Genomic DNA, 23,014 nt, shown 5'->3' on the forward strand with positions numbered 1-23,014 from the left:
CTTGCACCAAATGTGCCCTCATGACACCAAAAGGTCGCAAAGCAAGAATGGAGAAGATGGGACTCCTCTTCTGTGCTCACACCCCGACGCCGTCCATCGCATCGACGTCATCGGAACCGGCACCGTTGAAGTCGCACCAGCATCGACCTCCATCCGGTGACCATCCACCATCGACGTCTTCATGGCCATCGACTCCCGTTACTCCCCCTCAAGATCGAGGGGATCGTAGGGAGAAACATCGCCATCGGCATCGTAAGTCTCGGACCGTCGAGGGAGCGAAATTATCGACCTCGCCACCGTCCGAGCCACCATCGAAGAAGCCCCGTCCAGAAATGGCATCAACCATTCCTGCGACCGGGGCATCGAGGCCACCCTCACCCAATTGGGGTTTGGGAGTCGCGATTCCACCTATAAAGGTGGTCCCTCCAACTGGGCCTCCGCCTCCCTCTTCCGTCACGGAGCCGGGGCTGCTCGCTCCAGGTCTCCGGGAAGAACTGGATCGGTTGGTCCAGGAGGCCATCGACAAGGCGATGCAACGGCTCCAGGTCCCTCCGACACCGGCACCAAGAGTGGAACCGACCACCGATCCGATGACAGCAGCGCTGGCACCACTGCTATCCCAGATGGAGGCGCTCATGACCGCCCTTCCACTGGTGATTCCCGGGTCTCCGATGGCTCCGGTGCGTTCCCCGTTGACAGCTTCATCGGGAGGAGAAACACCGTTCCGCATTCCTCCTTCGGGGGTATTGCCTCAGCCATCGATGCCATTTCGTCCCTCACCACCGATTCATTCATCGGGAGCAATACGCACATCGGCGCCATCGATGCCTTCAATACCGGCACCGATGCCTTTCAGGCCGTCCACGGTGCCCCCGGCGATTCCTTCGATTTTCTCCTAGCCTCAGCCGGGGCCTTCGGGTATCCAACCCCCTTCTCGTCCTACAGGTCAGTCTGCTGATCCTTATGACACCTGGGGTGATGACTTCCCTTCACCTCCCTCTCTTACTGAAAGTAGAGAGCGTTCTCCTCCAGGGGACGTTTCTTTCATTAATTTTGTGAAGGAATGTCTGAGTTGGTCCCTTTTCAGCTTCAGACGGAGCAGGATGATAAGCACCAGATGATGGAGCTCCTCCAATTCCTGGATGCCCCTAAAGTGATCACTTCTATTCCCGTTCCTCAAGTTCTTCTTGACCTCCTCAAAAAGAATTGGGAAAACCCAGGATCCATTGCTCCAGTCCACAGAAAAGCTGACACTACCTATTTAGTACAGTCAGCCCTTGGCTTTCAAAAATCTCAGCTCGACCACCACTCAGTTGTGGTGGAATCTGCTCAGAAGAAAGCAAAAAGGATGAAGCCTCACTCATCTACCCCTCCTGTTAAGGAACACAAGTTCCTAGACAATATTGGTCAACGAGTGTTCCAAGGGACCATGCTCATCTCCAGAATTGCTGCTTACCAGCTGTATATGACCCAATACAATAGGGTCATTTTCAAGCAGATACAGGACTTCTCTGAAACCCTGCCTGAACAATTCCAACAACAGCTTCAAATCCTTGCCAACAAGGGATTTGAAGCAGGAAAGCATGAGATAAGAACAGCTTATGATATCTTCGACACCTCTACTAGAGTGTCTGCAGCTGCCATTTCGGCAAGACGATGGGCCTGGCTCAAATCTTCTGACTTTCGGCCAGAAGTTCAAGACAGGCTATCTGACCTACCATGTGTAGGAGACAATCTGTTCGGTGAACAGATCCAGCAAATAGTGGCTGAATTAAAGGACCATCATGAGACCCTTAAACAGCTCTCATCGATACCTTCCGACTTCCCCTCAAGACAGCCCTTTAGGAAGGACTCTAAGAAGTCATTCTTCCGTCCAAGGAAATACTATTCTCCACCAGCAAGGTCCCGAACTACGAGGCCTTCTCAAAAACCTCAGCCTCGCGAGGCCCGAAAGCAAAAGCCGCAAGCAGCTCCCCAGCCGGGACCTGCTTCAGGTTTTTGACTTTCACTTGGAGAGCAGCAGCCTGATTCCTCTGCCAAGCATACCAGTGGGAGGTCGATTGTGCCACTTTCATGGCATGTGGCAATCAATCACAACCGACCAATGGGTGCTAGCAATCATTGCTCAGAGTTACCACCTAAACTTTCTTGCTCTTCCACCAGACTCACCACCTCTGCAAGCATGGAGAGTATCCGACCATTCTGTCCTTCTGGAGCAGGAGGTTTCCCTTCTTCTCCAGTTAAGAGCAATAGAACCCGTCCCACTCTCGCAGCAAGGCCTAGGGTTCTATTCCTGGTACTTTTTGATCCCCAAAAAATCCGGGGGAGTTCGTCCAATTCTGGACCTACGTGCTGTCAACAAGTACCTACAGTGAGAGAAGTTCAAGATGGTAACCTTGGGCTCGCTTCCAGTCATCCAGATAGGGGTAGACGTGAACACCTTCTTTCCTGAGAAAAGCTGCGACAGCCACGAGAAATTTGGTAAAGACTTGTGGTGCCGAAGCTAGGCCGAACGGAAGCACGCAGTATTGATAGTGCTTTGGGCCTACTAAAAACCTGAAGTACTTGCGATGAGCTGGAGTTATCACAATGTGTGTGTATGCGTCCTGAAGGTCCAAAGAACAGAGCCAGTCTCCTCTTTGCAGAAGAGGTAGAAGCGAGCCCAAGGTTACCATCTTGAACTTCTCTCGCTGTAGGTACTTGTTGACAGCATGTAGGTCCAGAATTGGACGAACTCCCCTGGATTTTTTGGGGATCAAAAAGTACCAGGAATAGAACCCTAGGCCTTGCTGCGAGAGTGGGACAGGATTTACGTTGACTTCTCTATGGAAATCATCTTGTCGGGTCACCGTTGACCACTTCAGGATGATTTGGAGGGGCGACTACTAGTCCACTTTCAACTAACTACTGATAAAGATTGCTGGCTTTGGCTTTCACCCTTTACTACAGTTATAAATTACAGGACTCTGTTTTGCAATATGACTTTAGTTGTTTTTTTTTTTATTAATGGCAAGGTTATAAGGCTCATACAACAACACAAAGAGCAATTCTTGCGAACCTGTCAAAAATTATGTGAACACAAAAGGTATCGCCAAATATCATATATATTATTGTGAACCGTTTGCCACAACTCTGTATTTCTCAGGTAAATATTATTTTAACTTGGGCCAAGCGTGTGACAAAAAAATTTTGAAGAGATAGCAGGACTGCATTTGATACAATTAGAACTGTGTTCACATATACCTATACTGGCAAAAGGAAGGACATTAATGTTTGGATTTGCTAGAGAATAGTATACTGAGGCTATCACCCTTTTATAAAAAAACAAAAAAAGATTTGTATATGATAATTGACCTGGTAAATTACATGATTAATAAAAGTAAATAGGAAGAAAACTTGAAGTCCCCTAACTAAATTCCATTGTTAATTATAGCAGATTGATAGATCATGTTGCCTTTCCGAGTCTTGTTCTATGCTTTCCCTCGCAGTCTTTCTTACACTGCTGAATGTTCTTTACTTCCACAGTGAAACCCAGGGGAAAATGCCAGGGGTTATATAGCCCCAAGCACCTGACCTGTCACAGGATCACTGCATCAGCAGGATTATTACATTACCGGTATTATGACATCATCAGTGCCATATGTTGTATATGCCAGTGGCTTATACCCAGATCAGTCTAGACTCCTGGGTTTTGCCTCTCTGCCAGCAGACGAAGATAGAGAAAGTTTTACTGACACTGTTCATAACCCAGTATTCCTCTGGCTCCAGTAGATAGTGGATGGTGCAAAACCTGCAGCCTGAGAGACAAAATTGAAAATTAGAAAAATAAATTATGGAAAGACATGGCCTTTATCTTCCCAGAGGGTTGTGAGGTCTGGTGGCTCTATCCCCCATGGTTTGAGGTGGATGAGTAGAGGGTTGGTGACCCTTCTTCAAGGGTTATGATGTAGGCAGTGTCTGCTTGGTGGCTGTTGTGGCTGTGGAATTGGTCTGCAGATGTTTGGTCCAAATCGCAGTTAGGAGCTCTTCCCTGTAAAGGGAAACTCTTGTTTGGAGAGGACCTGGAACAAGTTTCATAAGCTTCCAGAAGTCAAGTCAAAAAGCAGGAGGTTTTTTCCAGCTCAGGGCAAGTTTTGAGATTGAAGATTTTGGCAGCTCAGAGTTTTCTGGGAGGTCTCTGTCTTGGAGTCAGTCTTTTCGAGGTGGTTGGAGACCACCCAGAGCAAATGCAGGAGTCTCTTAAGTCCTCACAATGACGCGAGGCTGATCCACTCTTTGGTTCCGGCGGTAGGAAAGCATTTGACTCTTTTTCGAGGAGTGGAACAAAATTACCGTGGGCTGATGGGTCCTGCAAATGGTGAGAGACTGCGAAACCTTAGATTTTGCTCGTCCTATGCAAGACGTGTACATAATATCCCCTTGCGCTCCATTGGGCAAGTGTGAAGCAGTTCGGCAAACCGTGCTATATCTAAAGAAGCTGGGCGCCATTGCTCCCATGCCCAGGGAGGAGCAGCAAACAGGAAGTTATTACATCTATTTCGTGGTGCCAAAGAAGTTAGGGTTGCCGCATTTATCTTCTGGATTCGAAGAAGAAAAATGCGGCCCTCAAGGTGCCTCGATTTCGAATGGAGACCTTGAGGTTGGGCATTGCAGCTGTGCGCAAAGAGAAGTTCCTGGCATCCCTGGATCTGATGGAGGTGTATTTGCATATCGCAGTCAGGCAGGATCATCAGCGATTTCTCTGGTTTATGATCCTAGGAGAGCATGTTCAGTTTTATGCCCTTCTGTTCAGATTAGCAACGGCTCCACGCATGTTCACCAAAGTCATGGTAGTGGTGGCTGCAGCCTTGCGAAGGGAAGGTATGCTGGTCCATCCATATTTAGAGCAACTGGCTTATCAGAGCAAAGTCGGAGGATCTATGCCAGGTGGTGCGGAAGGTTCTGCAGCGGCTACAGTCATTAGGTTGTGTTGCGCTGATAGTGGACCCTTGGCCCGAGGTGGGTCCCTCGGTGGGGACCTATGGATCCCCACCGTTGGGAGGCAGAGCAGGCTAGGAGACGGAGGCCAACTGGAGCTTCACCAATACCTGCCCACGTTCCCCTTAGGTTGAGCCCTCTGGTGCCAGGGCCGGCTGGACTTAGACGGGCCTCCGTGTGACGACTCCCAGTTGATGTAGACAAGGGTGCACCAGAAACCAGCAGAGCTATAGGAGGGCCGAGGACAATCCGGACGAGGCAGGGTTCCAGAGATCCGGACGCCAACAGAAACAATGGACGATGGCATCCAGGCAAAGATAGGCTGAAGTCTGAGAGGCCGGGTCCATAGGATACAAGAGAGGAGTCCAAGGCAAGCTGGAGTCAGGGCAGGCAGCAGGAGGCAAAGTACCAGAAGCGGAGCTGAGGTCAGAGCCAAGAGATCAGATCAAGCGTAGTCCAGACGAAGCAGGAATCAATACCAGAGATTCAGTCCAAGCGTAGTCTAGGTGAAGCAAGGGTCAAGACCAGAGAATCAGTCCAGGCTTAGTCCAGGCGAAGCAGGTGTCAATACCAGAGAATCAGTCCAAGCATAGTCCAGGGGAAGCAGGGGTCAATACCAGAGAATCAGTCCAAGGGTACGAGGAGCAGATGAGGAGACCATCAGGAACAGGAACCAGGAACAACGACAGGAACGGGAGACAGGAACAGGAACCAGGAACGAACATCGAGCACACGAGTAATCGTGGAGACCTGTTGCCAAGGCAGGGAACAAGTGGCTGTGCCCTGCCTTTTATACAGAGGCCCAGTGATGTCATCATCCAGGGCCGCGGATTACTTTCCTGCCACGGCCCCTTTAAGAGTGCGTGAGTTGCGTGCGTGCCTAAGCCAGGACCCAGAGGAAGCAGGATGGCGGCGCACTCCGCGGCCCGTGCGGGGAGACCCGCCGGGCGAAGGGAGGAACCGCGCAGGAGTCAGAAGCAGCAGAGGTGGCTGCAGGCGCTCAGAGGCGGAGGCGGCTGCCCACCGCCGCATGCGAAAGTGAATCGGAGCAGGCAGCTGGATTCCTGGGGTGAGTAGGCCTGGGCATGGGCCTACCACAGCCGGGACGCGTAACAGGTTGGATAGTGAATCTGCCAAAGAGTCATCTCATTCCATCTCAGGTCTTGGAGTATCTGTGGGCTCATTTCAATATGAGACAAGGGAGAGTGTTTCTTACAGAGGACAGAATTCTGAAGCTGCAGGGGCAAGTGCGATGTCTATTGGGGCTTGCTGTGCCCAGGGTTTGGGACTACTTGCAAGTCCTAGGTTCTATGGTGTTGAGCTTGGAGCTAGTGCCTTGGGCATTCACCCATATGAGAGACCTCTTCAGAGATCCCTTCTCTCCCAGTAGAATCCGTTGTTGGAAGAGCTTCAGGTTCCCCTTCCAATGGAGGAAGAAGGCAGGAGCAGTTTGTTATGGTAGATACAAACCAAGGACTTCAAATATTCAGCCATTAATCATGCCATTTTTACATAGCATTTAATTTATTTGTATACCGTTTAACCGTTTATTCTTTCCTATCTCTTCCTTCTTATCCAAGTTCTGCTACCCTTGTTATTTGTAACTGCTCCTTCGATCACCACAGTTCTAGTTGTTGTATTTAATGCACTCCCGTTCCATGTAAACCAGCAAGATATGTGCTCATGATTGCCGGTATATAAAAACCTTAAATAAATAAAATAAATAAATAAATGGTGGCTGCTTTGGGCCAATCTGAAACAGGGTATAGAATTGGAAGTCCCAGACTGAATAGTCGTCATTTCTGATACCAGCTTTTTGGGATGGGGAGCAGTGCGTCAGAATCAGTCAGCACAGGGTCAGTGGTCAAAGAGCGAAGCTTTTTAGTCTATAAGTCAGTTAGAGACCAAAGCAGTAAAGTTTGCTTTGCTTGCCTTTCTGCCACTGTTACGCAGTTGACCTGTCAGGATCCTGTCAGACAATGCTACGGCGGTAGCATATATCAACAGGCAAAGGGGAACCAAGAGTCGAGCAGTAGCTCAGGAGACCCAGAAATTGATTCTGTGAGCAGAGCAACATTTGGAGAGGATAGCAGCATCGCACATAGCCGGGTTAGAAAACGTTCAAGCGGATTTTCTATGTCAAAGAATTTTGGATCCTGGAGAGTGGGAGTTGTCCAAGGAGGCTATGGCTCTCATCCACAATAGATGGGGTTCCCCTCAGTGTTGATGGTGATTAAGCTAAATGCCAAGGCACCATGATTTTGCAGTCGCTGAAGACAGTACGAGGCAGAGGGCGTAGATGCCCTTGTGCTGCCCTGGCCATGGGCATTCTGCTGTATGTGTTTCCCCCATGGCCTCTGGTAGGTAAGGTGCTGAGAAGGAAAGAAAAACATCCAGGGGAAGTGGTGTTGGTTGCACTGGAGTGGTCACACTGCCCTTGATTTGCGGACCTAGTCATCAAGGCCATACTCAAGCTGCTGAGGTTTGGCCACCTGTCGAATCTTCTTCGCCAGGGACCGATATTTTCAGATCAGGTGGATGGCTTTTGTCTAGTGTCCTGATTTTTGAGATGAGGCGGCTAAGTAAGAAAGACTATCCTGAAGCAGTAGTTACCACCTTGTTTCAGGCCAGGCGTGCTTCCACCTCTTTGGCATATGTAAGGGTTTGGAAGGTGTTTCATTCCTGGTGTGTGGGTTCAGCATTTGACCTCTTCAAGCTTCCATATCTCATGTTTTGTCTTTTCTTCAGGAAGAATTGGTCAAGCGGTTGGCCTTTAATTCCCTGAAGGTGCAAATGGCAGCTCTGAGCAGTCTTCTCGGAACAGTCCAGGGGTATTCTTTGTCGGGGCACCCAGATGTAGTACATTTTCTCAGGGGCACAAAGAATTTATAGACCCCGGTGAGGAAGACTTATCCATCATGGAACTTGAATTTGGTTCTTAAAGCACTGTATGAGGCTTCTTTTGAACCACTTAGAAGAGCAACTTTAAAGGATTTGACTCTTAAAGTGGTATTCCTGGTAGCTATCTGGTTTGCACATAGGTCTCAGAGCTCCAAGCTTTATCTTGTCGGGATCAGTTTTTGAAGATCTTGGAATCCAGAGTCTCGTTGCGCATGGTTCCATCGTTTTTGTCTAAGGTGGTGTCTGCGTTCCAAGTTAATTAAATGGTAGAACTTCTGGCTTTTCTTGAATTTGGACAACTCTAAGCCTCGTGCACGAGAGCTTAGATGTCTGGATGTAAGGCGGACTCTTTTGAGGTTTCTGAAGGTCACTAACAAGTTCTGTAAGTTGGATCACCTTTTTGTCCTGTGGAGTGGCCCAAAGAAGGGGTGTCAAGCTTCTAAAGCTTCGATCGCTTGGTGGTTTAAAGAAGTAATTGCATTTGAATATATTTCAAAGGGTCAAGTTGTACCTGAAAGTTTGAGAGCTCATTCGATGCAGGTTCAGGCAGCCTCTTGAGCTGAGGCTCAGTTGGTTTTACCTCTAAAAATTTGCAGGGCAGTGACTTGGAAGTCACTGCACAATTCTGCGAGACACTATCGCTTGGATGTCGGGGTTCCGGCTTCAAGGAGATTTGGTGAGAGTGTTCTGCAAGCGGGACTCTCCATGTCTCACCCAGTCTAAGGGAGCTTAGGTACATCCCAGGAGCCTGGACTGATCTGGGTACGTACAGGGAAAGAAAAATAGTTTTTTACCGCTAATTTTCGTTCAGTCCAGACACCCACCCATTGAGGTTGGGAGAGTCAGCCACTCGTTCTAATATACTGCAGAATTGGCAGGAGGTTATTCTGCTCTAGGAGTTGACCTCATCTTTTGGTCTGATTTTGCCAGTTGGTTGATAAGTCACCATCATCTTGTTTTGTTTGAAAGGAGTATTGTTTGTTATAGTGCTCATCTTTGAAGCTTGGATATAGGTTAATACTGAGGGACTGCAGGTGGCACACTGGGTTATGTACAGTGTCAGTAAAACTTTCTCTGTGTTGTGACCATCGCTACTTGACGTCTCCATTCCATCCTCCTTACCTCTTTGGCGACTCCCTCTTGCTCAAGTGGAAGGTTGGCTGTCGTGGCGTCATTCTGCCGACTCCTCCCGGCGTTCCCGGAGCAGCTCGACGCTGCAATCCGCCATGATTCACAAGACCCTAAGGGCGCGCGCACTGCGCGGCCCCAACTGATGTACCAGCAGTGGCGCGAACCTCAGGGGCGTCCCCCTGAGATGACATCATCCATTCCGGATATATAAGGTCTCAGAAATCGCTAATTATTCAAGTTAGCAAGGACCAGTTTCGCACTCTCCTAGCTGCTCTGCCTCCTCGGACTTACCAGGGGTGCCCACTCCTCGGGGGCCTCGCTCTCTCTTTGTTTTTCAGGTCACAGTCAGGAACCGGTACTCGCTCCTCGAGGGCCCATGTTCCCGGACTGGTTGCTGAATACTTATTCTGCCTGGAAGTCATCGCTGCCTACTACACCAGTGAGTTACCATCTCTCTCTCAGAGCTTTCCCTGGAACCAGGTACTCGCTCCTTGAGGGCCTAACTCATTCCAATACCTAGACTACTTCTAGAGACTATTGTGTGAGTGTTACCATCAAGGTTCTGTTCCTGAACTCTGCATACCCTGCCTACTCACTATATTCAGTTTCTCTACAGTTCAGTTATCCAGGATCACTGTTCCAGTACCTGAGGGACTACAGCCCTGCTGGGCACTTCCAGCTCACTGCTGCCACCTCTGGTGGTTCAATATACTGTTTAATAAAAGAACTAGTGTGTGTCTGTCTCCATACTCTGAGCCTGACTGGTGGTCCCTCTTGGGATCTTCCCCTGAGGGCGTGGTCATCTGCCACCGGCCCAAGGATCCACCCACAACTACCTCAAACATCAAGAGATTGCTAACTCCATGGATCCGGCACAACTTAATGCCTTGCAGGCCATACCGGGCCTGGCCCAGCTCATTGTAGAGCAGCAAGAACCCTTGGAGAAACTTACCTCAGCGTTTCATCAGCTACACACACAGAAGGTTCAAGGCATAGCTTCCAACCAAGAAGGTCAGTTACCGGAGGTAACTTTAAAAACTGCTGTACCACTGGCAGCTCCAATCCGCTTTTCCAGTGAAATTCAGAAGGCCCGGGGCTTCTTAAGCCAGTGCTGCATGCACTTTGCCTTACAGCCATCTTTATTTCCTATGGCTCTTTCCAAGACCACCTACATCCTTTCATACCTGGATAGTAGGGCCTTGTCTTGGGCATCTACCTTATGGGAGCACAAGGACCCCATTTTGCAGGACATAGAAGGATTTATGGACTTGTTTAAATCTGTTTTTAATGACCCTGCTTGAACTGCTGTAGCTGGTTCTGCTTTGGTGGAATTGAAGCAAGGCAGCAGATCACTGGCTGAATTTGCCATTGAGTTCAAAACTCTTGCGGCAGAACTTCGCTGGGACCCCAAATGTCTCAAGACACTCTTTTGCAGAAGCCTGGATATCCGTTTAAAAGACGAGCTGGCCGCTCGCGAAACACCTGAGTCACTGGATGAATTAGTAGCCTTGGCTACTCAGATTGATCACCGGCGCCGGGACAAGGTGAAGGAACTCCGGCCTAAGGTGTTACCTGGGTTGAAACAGGCTAGTTCTATATCCGCACCTCGGATGGTTCCAGTAATTCTTGCTGCTGATAAAGAGGAACCGATGCAACTTGGTCATGGACGTTTATCTTCCAAAGAAAGAAGACTTCGGAAAAAGCGCAGCTTTTGCATGTACTGTGGTCAGCCCGGCCATCATGTCTCTACATGCCCCATTTGTCTGGAAAACAGACAGGCCTAAGTCCTGCAGGAGGACTGTTCTTAGGCCATACCTCACCTACTCCTCCGCTTTCTCTTCCAGTCTCTTGGACTCACGGACCGGTCACGGTTCAGACTCCTGTCCCGATGGACTCAGGGGCAGAAGGCAACTTCATTCTCAGAAGTTTAGTGGAAGACATGAGGAGTCCCTCCATCAAGCTGGAAGATCCACTACTGTGTCATCTTTTGCAGTGGTCTATGGATGTTCCCCAACACCGCCACTTCCACTGAAGCTCAGTGATGTCCCAGCAGCTCAATCCACTGCTACTGACATACTTATACTCAGCGAATTTTCTTCCAAACCTCAAGATCCACTTGTCATCAATGCAGAAGACAACTTAGATTCAAGTCAAAGAGGTTCTGGATGTTTGTAGAGAGGTATGCTTTTGAATACCTTCTGAAATGGAAGGTTTCGGCCCCAAAGAAGATCTAGGGAGCCTCAGGCCTATATCCTGGACAAGGAGATGCTTCATCAGTTCCACCTCGCACATCCTTCAAGATCTAAGTCTGGTACCAGAAGAGGAAATCGCCCTTTGAAGGGGGGTACTGTTGCGACTGTCGCTGCTCGACGTCTCCACTCCGTCCTCCTTACCTCTTTGGCAACTCCCTCTTGCTCAAGTGGAAGGTTGGCTGCCGCGGCATCATTCTACCGACTCCTCCTGGCATCCCCGGAGCAGCTTGACGCTGCAATCCGCCATAATTCACAAGAGCCTAAGGGCGTGCGCGCGGCGCAGCCCCGACTAATGTACCAGCAGTGGCGCGAACCTCAGGGGCGTCCCCCTGAGATGACGTCATCCATTCCGGATATATAAGGTCTCAGAAATCGCTAACTATTCAAGTTATCAAGGACCAGGTTCGCACTCTCCTAGCTGCTCTGCCTCCTCGGACTTACCAGGGGTGCTCCTCGGGGGCCTCGCTCTCTCTTTGTTTTTCAGGTCACAGTCAGGAACCGGTACTCGCTCCTCGAGGGCCCATGTTCCTGGACTGGTTGCTGAATACTTATTCTGCCTGGAAGTCATCGCTGCCTACTACACTAGTGAGTTACCATCTCTCTCTCAGAGCTTTCCCTGGAACCAGGTACTCGCTCCTCGAGGGCCTAACTCATTCCAGCACCTGGACTACTTCTAGAGACTATTGTGTGAGTGTTACCATCAAGGTTCTGTTCCTGAACTCTGCATACCCTGGCTACTCACTATATTCAGTTTCTCTACAGCTCAGTTATCCAGGATCACTGTTCCAGTACCTGAGGGACCACAGCCCTGCTGGGCACTTCCAGCTCACTACTGCCACTTCTGGTGGTTCAATATACTGTTTAATAAAAGAACTAGTGTGTGTCTGTCTCTATACTCTGAGTCTGACCGGTGGTCCCTCTCGGGATCTTCCCCCGGGGGCGAGGTCATCTGCCACCGGCCCAAGGATCCACCCACAACTACCTCAAACATCAACACTCTGTCTCCATCTGCTGGCAGGGTTGCAAAACCCAGGAGTCTGGACTGATCTGTGGTACTACAGGAATGAAAATTAGGAGGTAAAAAATGTTTTCCTATACTTGCACAAAAACCTTGCTACTTGGAAATTTGTTCATTCCACTGTGAAAGAAGTTCATTTTTCTGGACAGTTAGTCGACTAGCATACCAGCAATATGACAGCGGACACAGTTTACAAATGTCTGTGGGTAGGTGCAAAACCCATGGGTACTTTTTCCCCATGGACTTTGCACGCTTTCTCAGAGGGTAAGTATGTATGTATGTATTTATTTATTTATTAACTTTTATTTACCGACATTCGTGAAGCACATCATGCCGGTTTACAATGAACTCAGGTGGGAGATACAGTATAACAATATGACAATAAAACAGTATGATATTACTAACGCAAGAGCAGAAAACAAACCAAAAACAAAATACAACAAAATAAACAATAAATGAAACCAAGGAATAGAGATTTGAGGGAGGGGAGAGGGGGGGGAGGGTAGGCTGAGGGGCAGGGGGAGGGAGGGAGGGGAAGGGGTAGGAGGTGGGTGGGAAAGGGGGGGAAGGGGGGAGAGGTAAAGTTAACAGAGGTAAAGGGAGAGAATAAAGCAGAAAAGAGGGATACTATGTACAGATGACTAATGTACTGGAATCACTTAACTAAATAGAATTATGGAACAATTGAAACAGGTGGTATTTACTGGGATAAAGTTTCTTCAAGGGTATGCTAGGGGTGTAGAGGGCAAGGGGACAAAAAGGGGGGGGTAGGGTGGTGGCTGGGTGTCGAGGATAGAGGGAGGTGACCAGGGGAGGAGGGGAGGGGATCAGTCGGGCAGAGAGAGAGGGTGGAAGGCCAAGCGGGAGGACCTGAGGGGGTATATATATATATATATATATATATATATATACATTCTCTTTGAAAACTGCCTAGGGTAAAAGTACCCAGAGAGATTTACACTTGCTTTTTTTGTGTGTACCATTTCCTTGAAAACAACAATGTGTAGTTGCATTCTCCGCCCTGTCCCCATTCCTGTCCCTGTCCACGGGAACTCTTCTGCTCAAAGCAGGTAAAAGTAGCCATGTTATGGAACATCACACCTATTTCTACCCATGGGGAGGGTAGGTACTTTCCAAAAAGCCTTATTACCTGGGCAAATAGCTTGTGAGGAGGAGATCGGAAATGGCACTGGGCTGCCTGTACTGATCTGGAAGAGCTCCGAGCTTGCTTTCATTTTTTACTTTTACTTTTTTTCTTGCCAGGAGAAAGTGAGGGTTTTTCCCCTACTCATACCTTGGATGCTTCTCAGCTGTTGTTTTCTGTTTTTACTTTAACTTTTTTTCTTGCAAGGAGAAAGTGAGGGTTTTTCCCCTACTCATACCTTGGATGCTTCTCAGCTGTTGATTCAGAGCTTTTTTCATCTCAGGGCTGGAGAATACAACCTCGATGAAGGGGGGTTGATCATGGTGGGTCCTCCCCTAGTTCAAAAGCATCGCTGAGTCCTGAGGATCACAGCACTTTGGTCCTTGGCACAGCTGGAAGCTTTGTTTGCCAGAGGATCTGGGCAGCTGTTGACATCCTGTGGGTAAGAAGCCCAGATATTTTTGTCTTCAGTTATGGCCATGGGGGTTAGTGGAGATTCCCCCTTAGAAGCTCTTCTGGTAAGATATGATGGTGGCAGTGCAAAGCGGAGGTGGATGGGGAGACATTCTCTCTTATTCGGAGGGGGGTGAGGGTCCCCCTGGAATTGATTAAATCTGCTGATGTGGGAAGAGAGCAAGGCCTCATATCATCTATGTCTCAGGTTGCTACACTACAGTCTCTGCAGTATCTTCTTTGGAACAGGCTTTGGTGTAAAGAATAGATAAAAGTCTTAACTCATTCTGAGGAGTGGAGATTCAAGTCAAATATAAGGAAGTGCTAGAAGATCAGGGGAGAAGGTTGGAGCAACTGGACAGTAAGGTTTGAGATGTTCAAACATTGTAATGTTATGTTGATTAAAGGCAATTATGGAATACATAGGAAGATTGAGACTTTGGAAAAGCAGGTGAGACTGTTTAATTTGCAACTCATCAACTTTTCTAAATCCTGGCTATTTCTCCTTAAGATATGCTAAGGAAATACTTTATAGAGATGTTGAAGATTCCACCTGAAACTATCTCTTCTGTTACTAGAGCTTTCTATCTGCCTGCAAGAATTACCCATAAATGGGACAAGGGGTCTGTGATTGAACATCTCTCAGGGGGACAGTCTGAACCTGACAGGGCTGTTAGATCATTCAGAGGAGATGGTGGATGTTGTGGGTGTGAACCCTTGGACCGAGATGGAGTTGGTGCAGCCTGCAAGGAGGAGCCCTGCAGGTCCCCACCATCAGCTGGCAGAGCTGGTTGTGGAGAGGCCCAACTGGAGCTTCATCTATACCAGCCCTTGTTCCCCTTAGGTTGAGCCCTCAGGTGCCTGTGCCAGCAGGCAGGGGCCTCTGCTGATGAGTTGGAGGTCCGTGGAAATGGTCAGATCACAGGCCAGGGTCCAGGGCAGGCTGGGTTCAGGTGTAGTTGGAAGCAGGTGGTGCTCAGTAGAAGGCAGAGTTCAAGCATCGTCAAGTATCAAGCTAGCTGAAGTTAGAACCAGCAATCCATCCGAGGAAAGTAGAAAGCAGAGGCAGGTAGGGAGGTGAGGAATGGCACAGGCGGGTAAGAAGATACTGAAGAACTGACCATAAGACGAGGACCTGACAAAGAACTGAAGACTAACCAAATGATAAAGACAAAGATCAGGACCACAGGAACAAAGACCAGAAACAAGAACAAACACTGAGGGAACTTGCTTTACTCAAGGTAAAGGACCTATTGCCAAGACGTCTTACTGCAGAGGAGCTGCCCTTAAATAGTGCATTCTTGATGACATCATCAGATTTTCCCACCACAGCCCGTTTAAGTTCCCAAGAGTGATGCGTGCACATGCCTAGAAATGGTGCTGAACGCAAGGGACGGCATCGGAGGCAAGTTGAGTGCAGCAGCCTGCTGCTGGTTCTTTCGGGGCCTTCCCCGGCTTCAGCATTCCTTTCACGAGGTTTTGGGACTGGAGGTAAGTGCAGCAGTCCGTGGGCCTGTCCTGCAGACCACTGAATGCAACAGTGAAGGCTCACCAACTCTGATAAATTATCTTTGCAGTGGAACATGTTTGTAATTGGACTTTGAAGCTTTTTTTTTTCATTATGGTGAATTAGTTCTAGGTCCTAAAATCTGGATATTTACAAATTTTGCAAGATGACTCAGAAGACATACAAGAAATTTTTGTCACTTAGGCAGCGAGTTACCTCTAAGGAGGATCATTTTCTGCTCAGAATTTCTCTGTATATGTGTGATTAAATATGAATCTAATACTTATCCAGATTCAAGAAAATTCCTGCATTTCTTAGTAGGGAACAATTTCTTCAAATACAAGATTCTCCCTTTTGGCATATCAGCAGCACATCGGGTCTTCACAAAGTACCTAGTGGTGGTGGCTGCACACCTCAAAAGGCAGAGAGTATTCATTTCTCTGTACCTAGAGACCTATTTCAAGAGCAATGTTGAAGCCTTCATAAGGGAGGTCTTGCAATTGGTGATTACTCTCAGAGAATTTGGGATTCATCATTAATTACAGAAAATACCACCTATCTCCAAATTGACAACCAGAATTCACAAGGGAAGTACTTGACTTGGAAAAGGCTAACGTCTTACTTCCCCACAACCAGGTGAACAATATTCTGGCAGTTGTTCTCAGTCTATACAATAGCTTGGCCATAATAGCAAAGGTCTTCATCAGGATGCTGGGCCATATGGCCTCAACAGTTCATATGCTTCTGAGGACTAGACTGCAAATGGGGCAGTCCTAGTGGTCCCTATGTTCTCAGTAGAGCCAGTATTCCCAAAGTCTTGGTCACAGCATAAGAGTGACCAGAGAACTCAGAAAGTTCTAGGTGGCATGGCTGGTCAGGGACAGTCATACAGTGGGACGTCCATTTCAAATGTCATCACACCAAGTAGTCTTTATGCACATGCATCCCTCTCTCAGGAGATTAATTTCAGCAACATCGCTTTGAGCAATTTAGTTGGCACTCATAACATTCCAGCGTGCTCTGTCCAACAGAACAGTGATCATTCAAATGGGCGAATTTGGCTGAAGGAGAGATCAGGCACACTGTGTAGTGCCTTCTCCATACACTGGAGACAGGGTCTTCTGTAGGCTTACCTGCCGATACTGTGCAAATCCAGGACCCTAGCAAAGGTGAAGCAGGACAATGAAACTATGGTCTTCATAGCTCCATGCTGATGTGGTTTCTGCTACTTCTTCAGCTTTCTGCAGCAGAGCCAATTCTTCTCAAGCAATCACCGACGCTAGTCTCACTGGGAACTGCTTCTACATTCCAGCATTTCAGTGCTAGCTCTCACCACATGTCATAGCTGCTGTGCATGGATGCTCTTGCTCAGTGTCCAGACTGCTCCTAACGGCAGAAAACAAACTGCAAGAGATTCACAATTTGATGTACAAAGAAGGGTTTACCTGCTTTCTCTTGTTTGCTAGACTATTTATTTATCAAATTCTGGGCTTAAAACAAATTCAGTATGAGTTCCTCTCAGTGCCCTAGCAGCCTACCATGACCGAGTGGTGGGGACCCCAGTTTTCAGTCCTTCTTCGGTCTCCACTTTCCTGAAGTGCCTGTTGAATTTAAAGCCATCATTAAGGCCACCCACCATATCATGGAACCCCAGTGTGGTCCTCTTGCATCTAATGAACTAACAGACATGTCCTCACTATTTATTTAGATTTATATTCTGCTTTTTGCACTTTTTTCAGCACTTCAAAGTGGATTACATTCAGGTACTGTAAGTATTTCCCTATCCCCAGAGGGTTTACAATCTAAGGGGGTCATTTATGAAAGTGCTATATGGCGTTTTCCCATGCAAAAAACGCCTTAACGCATGCAAAAATGCCATTAACGCATGTGAAAGTACCATTACGTTTGGTGCGATGCAAAGGAGAAAAAGGGGAGGATATTAGGGCAGGAATTTTGGCCAAGTGGGCTGGGCTCATAAAGCGTGTGTTCGGGTTTTATCGCGGTTGCGATGTTTTTCGCACATGCCGTTTTGAGTGGTTTTAAGCTCCTGGAGAGAGTTTGATGGACTCTCTACCTGGGTAACATCAAGCTAGGTTGAGAGAACATTGCACAAATCTCATCTTTGGGTGAGTTTCCTCACGCCGAAGGTCATCAAATCTTCACAAGAGAGCACTGTTCTGTGGCCCTAACCCTTACACTAATACCTAAACCTCACATTACTAGGTGGGCCTCCCATAGAGATATAAATACCTATCTAGCGTGAGGGCATTATGGCTAGTCTCGCTCTCTCCAGCCTGGCACTTATTGCTTCTCATAGGTATTAGCGCAAATTGCAATAAACTGCCTATTACCATAAAACACACCGCTTTTCCTATCACTTGCGCTATTTAGTGCATTTTGATAAATCCAGGCCTAAGTTTGTACCTGAGGCAATGGAGGGTAAAGTGACTTGCCCAAGATCACAAGGAGCGACGGCAGGACTCCTGGGTCATAGCTAACCACTAGGCTACTCCTCCACTCCAAATACTCCACTAGAGTATTTGACCATGAAGGTAGCTTTCCTCAATGTAGTCATTTCAGGAGGATTAGTTAAATCCAAGTGCTGGTCACCTATCCTCGGTACACAAGGTTCTTCCCCAAAAGGGTAATCTTGTGTACACATCCAACATTTTGGCTGAAGATAGTAGTTCTGAGTTTTCATTTAAATCAGGAAATTATCTTGCTCACCTTCTTTCATAAACCATATACACTGCCGGAAGAGGTGGCATTGCATGTACTAGACTGTAAAACAGCTTTGGCCTTCTGGCTGAATAGGGCAAAAGAAATCAGAACATCTATATAGCTCTTTGTCTCCTATTACCCAAATAGACTGGGAAGGCCTATGAACAAACACATGATAACTAACTGGATCTCTGACTGTATATCCATCTATCAAAATATCAGGTCACTCATTACAGGGCCATGTACTTGCTCAAGAGATCAAGGCAATTGCTACTTCTAGAGAGTACATTAAATAGACCTCCCTTCAAGACATTTGAAGGCAACCATGTGGAATCCTGTGCATACTATTGCATCCCACTACTGTCTAAATGCTGATTTCTGTCAGGACAGTATATTCAGTCAATCATTTCTCAAAATTTATTTAAAACATTGGCAATTAAATTCCTCCCACTGTCATGGGTTTTCTTATGGAGGTTAGATTAAAAGGGACATCAAGACAACCCTTTGCTTTGGAGTCCTCACATCTGGGACTGTTCATCCTGCTTGTTCATGGAGAAAGCAGTGATGCTCACCTGTAACTGGTGTTCTCCATGGACAGCAAGATGAACAGTCCCACATTCTCTCCCACCTCTCTATAATCACCTCTTTACTCCTCATTCCATTAGTGTTGATGTAGACTAAGTGTTGAGGGCTGCTTGGTGCAGTGCCTACAGCATGTCTGGAGAAACGTCTAGGTCTCTAGCCAAGGATCTGACATGGTCTGTATATGGCGCTGTGCAGTATATTCCCCACAGATGGGACTGTTAATCCTGCTGTCAGAACACTAGTTAAAGGTAAGCAACTTTGCTATCTTGTTTCGCTTGCCACTATCAATAGGACAAGCCTTAACACAGCTTTAAAATGAGCATATCAAGACTGGTGACCCCCTTTTTTTCATCTATTGCATACTATCAAGACATACCATCTGGGGAAGGGGGATTGAAGATGGAAGGGTGGAAATACGAAAGTAATATGAGACATTGTGGTGACTGATGTATATTGATAAGCATTTTTTGTTGAATTTTCTGTGGGAGCATATGCAGTGGGCCTCCTCCATGCAAGTCAAGATGATGGTAACATCAGGCAAACAAATCAATATACTTTACCTTAAAATAGGATAATGAGGTTCATGTACATTATACTGAAGCTGATGATGTATAGTGGAGCTCTGAGTGGCATCAAGCTAAAACCTCATGTAAAGAAAGTTTATGTGTGTTTTTTTCTAAAATATATAGGGCCTGGTTTTTAAACACCTGTTCTTTGATTTTGGCAAATTAAAAATTGTTCATCTGCAAATATCCCCAATTCCCTAAGCTGGGGGAACTAGCTCCAGCTTTGTGATATGGAGTGGAGTTGCTGCTTTCTGTTTCCAGTAGCACATTAAATTGCCCTGTTCACAGCTGCAGATTTTTTAAATCGCTTCAGCTTTTCTTGTACACGTGTGAATTCATGCTCAGAAAAGGGCCCGAGCTACAAGGCTTGTTAAGCTGATTCACAGACCGAGATCCCCAAGACAGGGATGTGTGGGGCGAAAAGAAAAATGTAAAAAAAAAACCTAGAAACAAAAGAGAGATATAGGGACTGTGTACTCTTGCAATAAAACTTTTGTTTTCTTGAAATGCACTTTCAGATCTTCACAGGGAATACAGACGGTAGGCGGAATGCCAAGACACGCTTCAGTCCCCCCATATTTTCCAGGTTCATCCGAATTATTCCCAAAATGTGGAATCAGAGAATCGCTCTTCGGCTGGAGATCTTTGGCTGTGACATTTCCTAAGGGGGCCAAGCTGCAGATGAGACTGGAGGGGATGGACGCATCAAGGCTGGGAAGGGAAGGGAAGCAGTGCAGTACGCCGAAGAGTTCAAATAAACGATGGAAACGTGGAACAAAAGGGCTGTGCTGTGAAAGTAAAAGTCAAGACGAGGTCGGGAGACTGTTACTGCTATTAGTGTCCCAGACAAGAAAAGCATTCTGAAAACCAAAGGGCTACAACCTTTTAACCCACCAAACTTACAGAGTTTAATAATTACTTGTACAAAGATAATTTGCTGCTTGCAAATACAGATGCTAATAAAAATAATGTTTTTATTTTAGTTTTGTGCTACATCAGTGTACACGAGATAGAAACCCACAGGTCAATCCAGGTTTAACCATTTGGTCTGGAAGAGATTCCCTATGATAGAGATGGGTGAGATTGCTGCAGCCTGGTTTGGATTCCAGCTTCACTGGGATAATGCTGGCTTGGCTTCAGTCCTTACTGCAGAGCACATTAAAATTCCTTTTCTATGTTGTTTTCTATGTTTCTCAGCCAGCTTAGGTTTCACAAACTTCCCTTGGTGTCCTTGGCATTTCTGATTTTTAGTATCTTGCATTGTAACATGAACCAGTTGATCCTGACTTGGCTCATGAGATAGGGAGGTGAACAGGAAGGATGTAAACTGTTTCTCCCACCTACAGCTTTTGGTGAAATTGTACTGCAGATTGACCTGGTGTGGCTCACAGCTACCAGTGCCTTAATTTGAAAATCAGGTCAGAAAAAGGGATGGGAGCTGGGTTGGGATTGGCTTGGATTTTAGTGAGCTGAATCAGCAGCACTTGGATAGGATACAAGCTCCATTGGGTCGGAATCATCTATGACTCGGAAAACTTGAAGCATTCCAAAGCCCATTTTCCCCCTCCGGTTCAGATGTGCCTAGAGTTGAATGCCAAACCCAATTGCCAGGCCCTTTCCTAAAACATGCACAGTCTATACAAGGGATTCCCAACCTTTTGAGGAGCATGGACCCCTTTTCAACCTCCCAAAATGTTTGCAGATCCCCACATGCTTCACTTTAATTTTTACATGCAATTAAATGCCGTACAGAAAACTGCTTAATGTAATAAATAACATGCACTCCAGAATCATTTGTAAATATATAAATGCTAATACTAGGTAATGGTTTCTGATATAAACTGTACCTTCCCTCCTGCCTTGCTTCCCTCCACTCAGGGCCCCTTCCTGATGCTTTCCCTCCTACCCTTCCCTTCCTGCAGCCCCTTCTCTGGTTTTGCCTCTCCTGCCCTTCCTGCCATGTCCCTTTCTCAAGGGCCTTCCTCCTGCCTCTTAATGCCCTTTCCAAGTGTTTTCACTTCTGTGCTCTCTCCTGCCTTTCAGAAGTGTTCATCCACATGCCCCCCTCCCTCCACCCCCACCATAGCCATAGTACTCCCTCAGTGCAGCCTTTCTCCCTTACTGTCAGGCCAGCAGGATAGACAGAGCATATGCTGTCATCTTCTGTGTGACTTATGTTCTGCAGAGCTTGGGCCTTCAGAAAGGGGAGAGCAGAAATAACCTCAGCTCTGCGGCCATCTCTTAACAATGCTTCTGATTTGAGGGTTTAGCCAAGAGTAAATGACTATTCTGCCAACAGCGAGGGAGCATTCCACCATGCATGGAGCAAGCCAGCTAGGTCTCCTGGTTTTGAACCAGAGAACTACATGACAGTAATCTTGGAATCTGTCTCTGAGGCAGAGAGAATTTGTTATAATTACCTAACACTGATACATGTTCATGCTCGCACATAAAAATGATCAACTACCACTCAATGTACTGTAACAGTATTGAGAGAGTTAATAGATCTTAAGACAGTAATGAGGACAGTTTGGTTTCAACAAACCCATGCGTCTATGTTCACGTGCATCATACAGAGAACAAGCTGTATGTTCCCCCTGATCATGACATTGTTGCACAATAGTCAACACTGACGATGTGATCAGGGGGTAGTACAAGGGCTAAGCTGAACAGTTAATTCTTCTGTGCAATAATAACATCTAACCTGAGATAAGTTGCTGCTAGAAGCAGTGATTTTTAACTTGGAACTGAGCAGACCAGCATGTACAAGTAACCCTAAAGCAGGGCCCTAAGTGGCCACAGACATTGGGTGCTACCACAGAAGGGGTCATGGATGGGGGTAAGTAGGGCAGGAGGAAAAGGAATTGCAGGAAATGGCCCAACCCTTCCTTTCTCTGCTACTGTCCACACAGGACTGCACCAGCACATCTCCCTCTTGCCGTGCTCCTCTGCCTCCACTCTGTAATTAGCTATGTGGTACTGACTCCTAACCTCAAGTTCTCACATTAAACAACAAGAAGCTACCTGCACCAATGGCTGACAGAGGAAGCACAGCAATGCAGTGCTGGCCCAGACAAAGGCAAGAGGAAGGTTCATGAAGTGTTTGAGAGAGGAAAGGAAGAAAAATGCATGGGACAGAGGAAGGAAGGGAGAGAGTAAATGAGAGAGGAGTAGAAAGCTTGGCTTTGGAGGAAGGAATTGGGATAGAAGAGCAAATTATGGGAGGGGGTGAGAAGAAAAAAGAAAGGAAGAGGGGGCAACATCTGGACTTCTCCAGTTCTCTGGAACCACTACTGTTGAGAAAGTGATTGAACAGAATTGTTGAAGAGCCACCAGAACCTCTCTAAACTCTCTTAGTATCCTGGGATGTATTCCACATGACCCCCATGGTCTTGTCCACTTTCAGATTTACTATCCCACTATCATATATACCCTGCCACTATCGGTGGTCTTTCTCTAATTCCTTCTTCAGTGAACACGGAACAAAGGTATTTTAGTATTTTACTCTTTTTCTGTCACCCTCTGTACAGAACCTTTCACCTTTCAGCCTTACAATTCCAATTCTGCATTGTCCTTTCACTAACGTATCAGAACAGTCTCGTCACCTTGCTTTACCCCCTTTTTCTAACTTTTTTTATGCTTGCATCTTTGCTGTTTTGACTATCTTCCTTGCTTCTTTCAGCTTTACCAGATATTATTTCTGGTCCTCCTGTATTTGAGATCCCTTGTGCCTTCTGAAAGCTGATTTTTTTTTTTAGC

General features: G+C 47.0%; 1 protein-coding gene across 1 annotated transcript in view; it reads left to right on the forward strand.

Moving 5' to 3' along the window:
• Nucleotides 1-20,237, forward strand: part of F5 (coagulation factor V) — a 145,242-nt gene extending 125,005 nt beyond the window's left edge. The window contains exon 25 of the mRNA XM_029603432.1: nt 19,774-20,237. Within this exon, the coding sequence (XP_029459292.1) occupies nt 19,774-19,920 (147 nt within the window). The 3' untranslated portion in view covers nt 19,921-20,237. The remainder of the gene's footprint in view (nt 1-19,773) is intronic.
• The last annotated feature ends 2,777 nt before the right edge of the window (nt 20,238-23,014 follow it).

Source organism: Rhinatrema bivittatum, chromosome 5 (assembly GCF_901001135.1).
Source record: "Rhinatrema bivittatum chromosome 5, aRhiBiv1.1, whole genome shotgun sequence".
Taxonomy (NCBI): Eukaryota; Metazoa; Chordata; class Amphibia; order Gymnophiona; family Rhinatrematidae; genus Rhinatrema; species Rhinatrema bivittatum.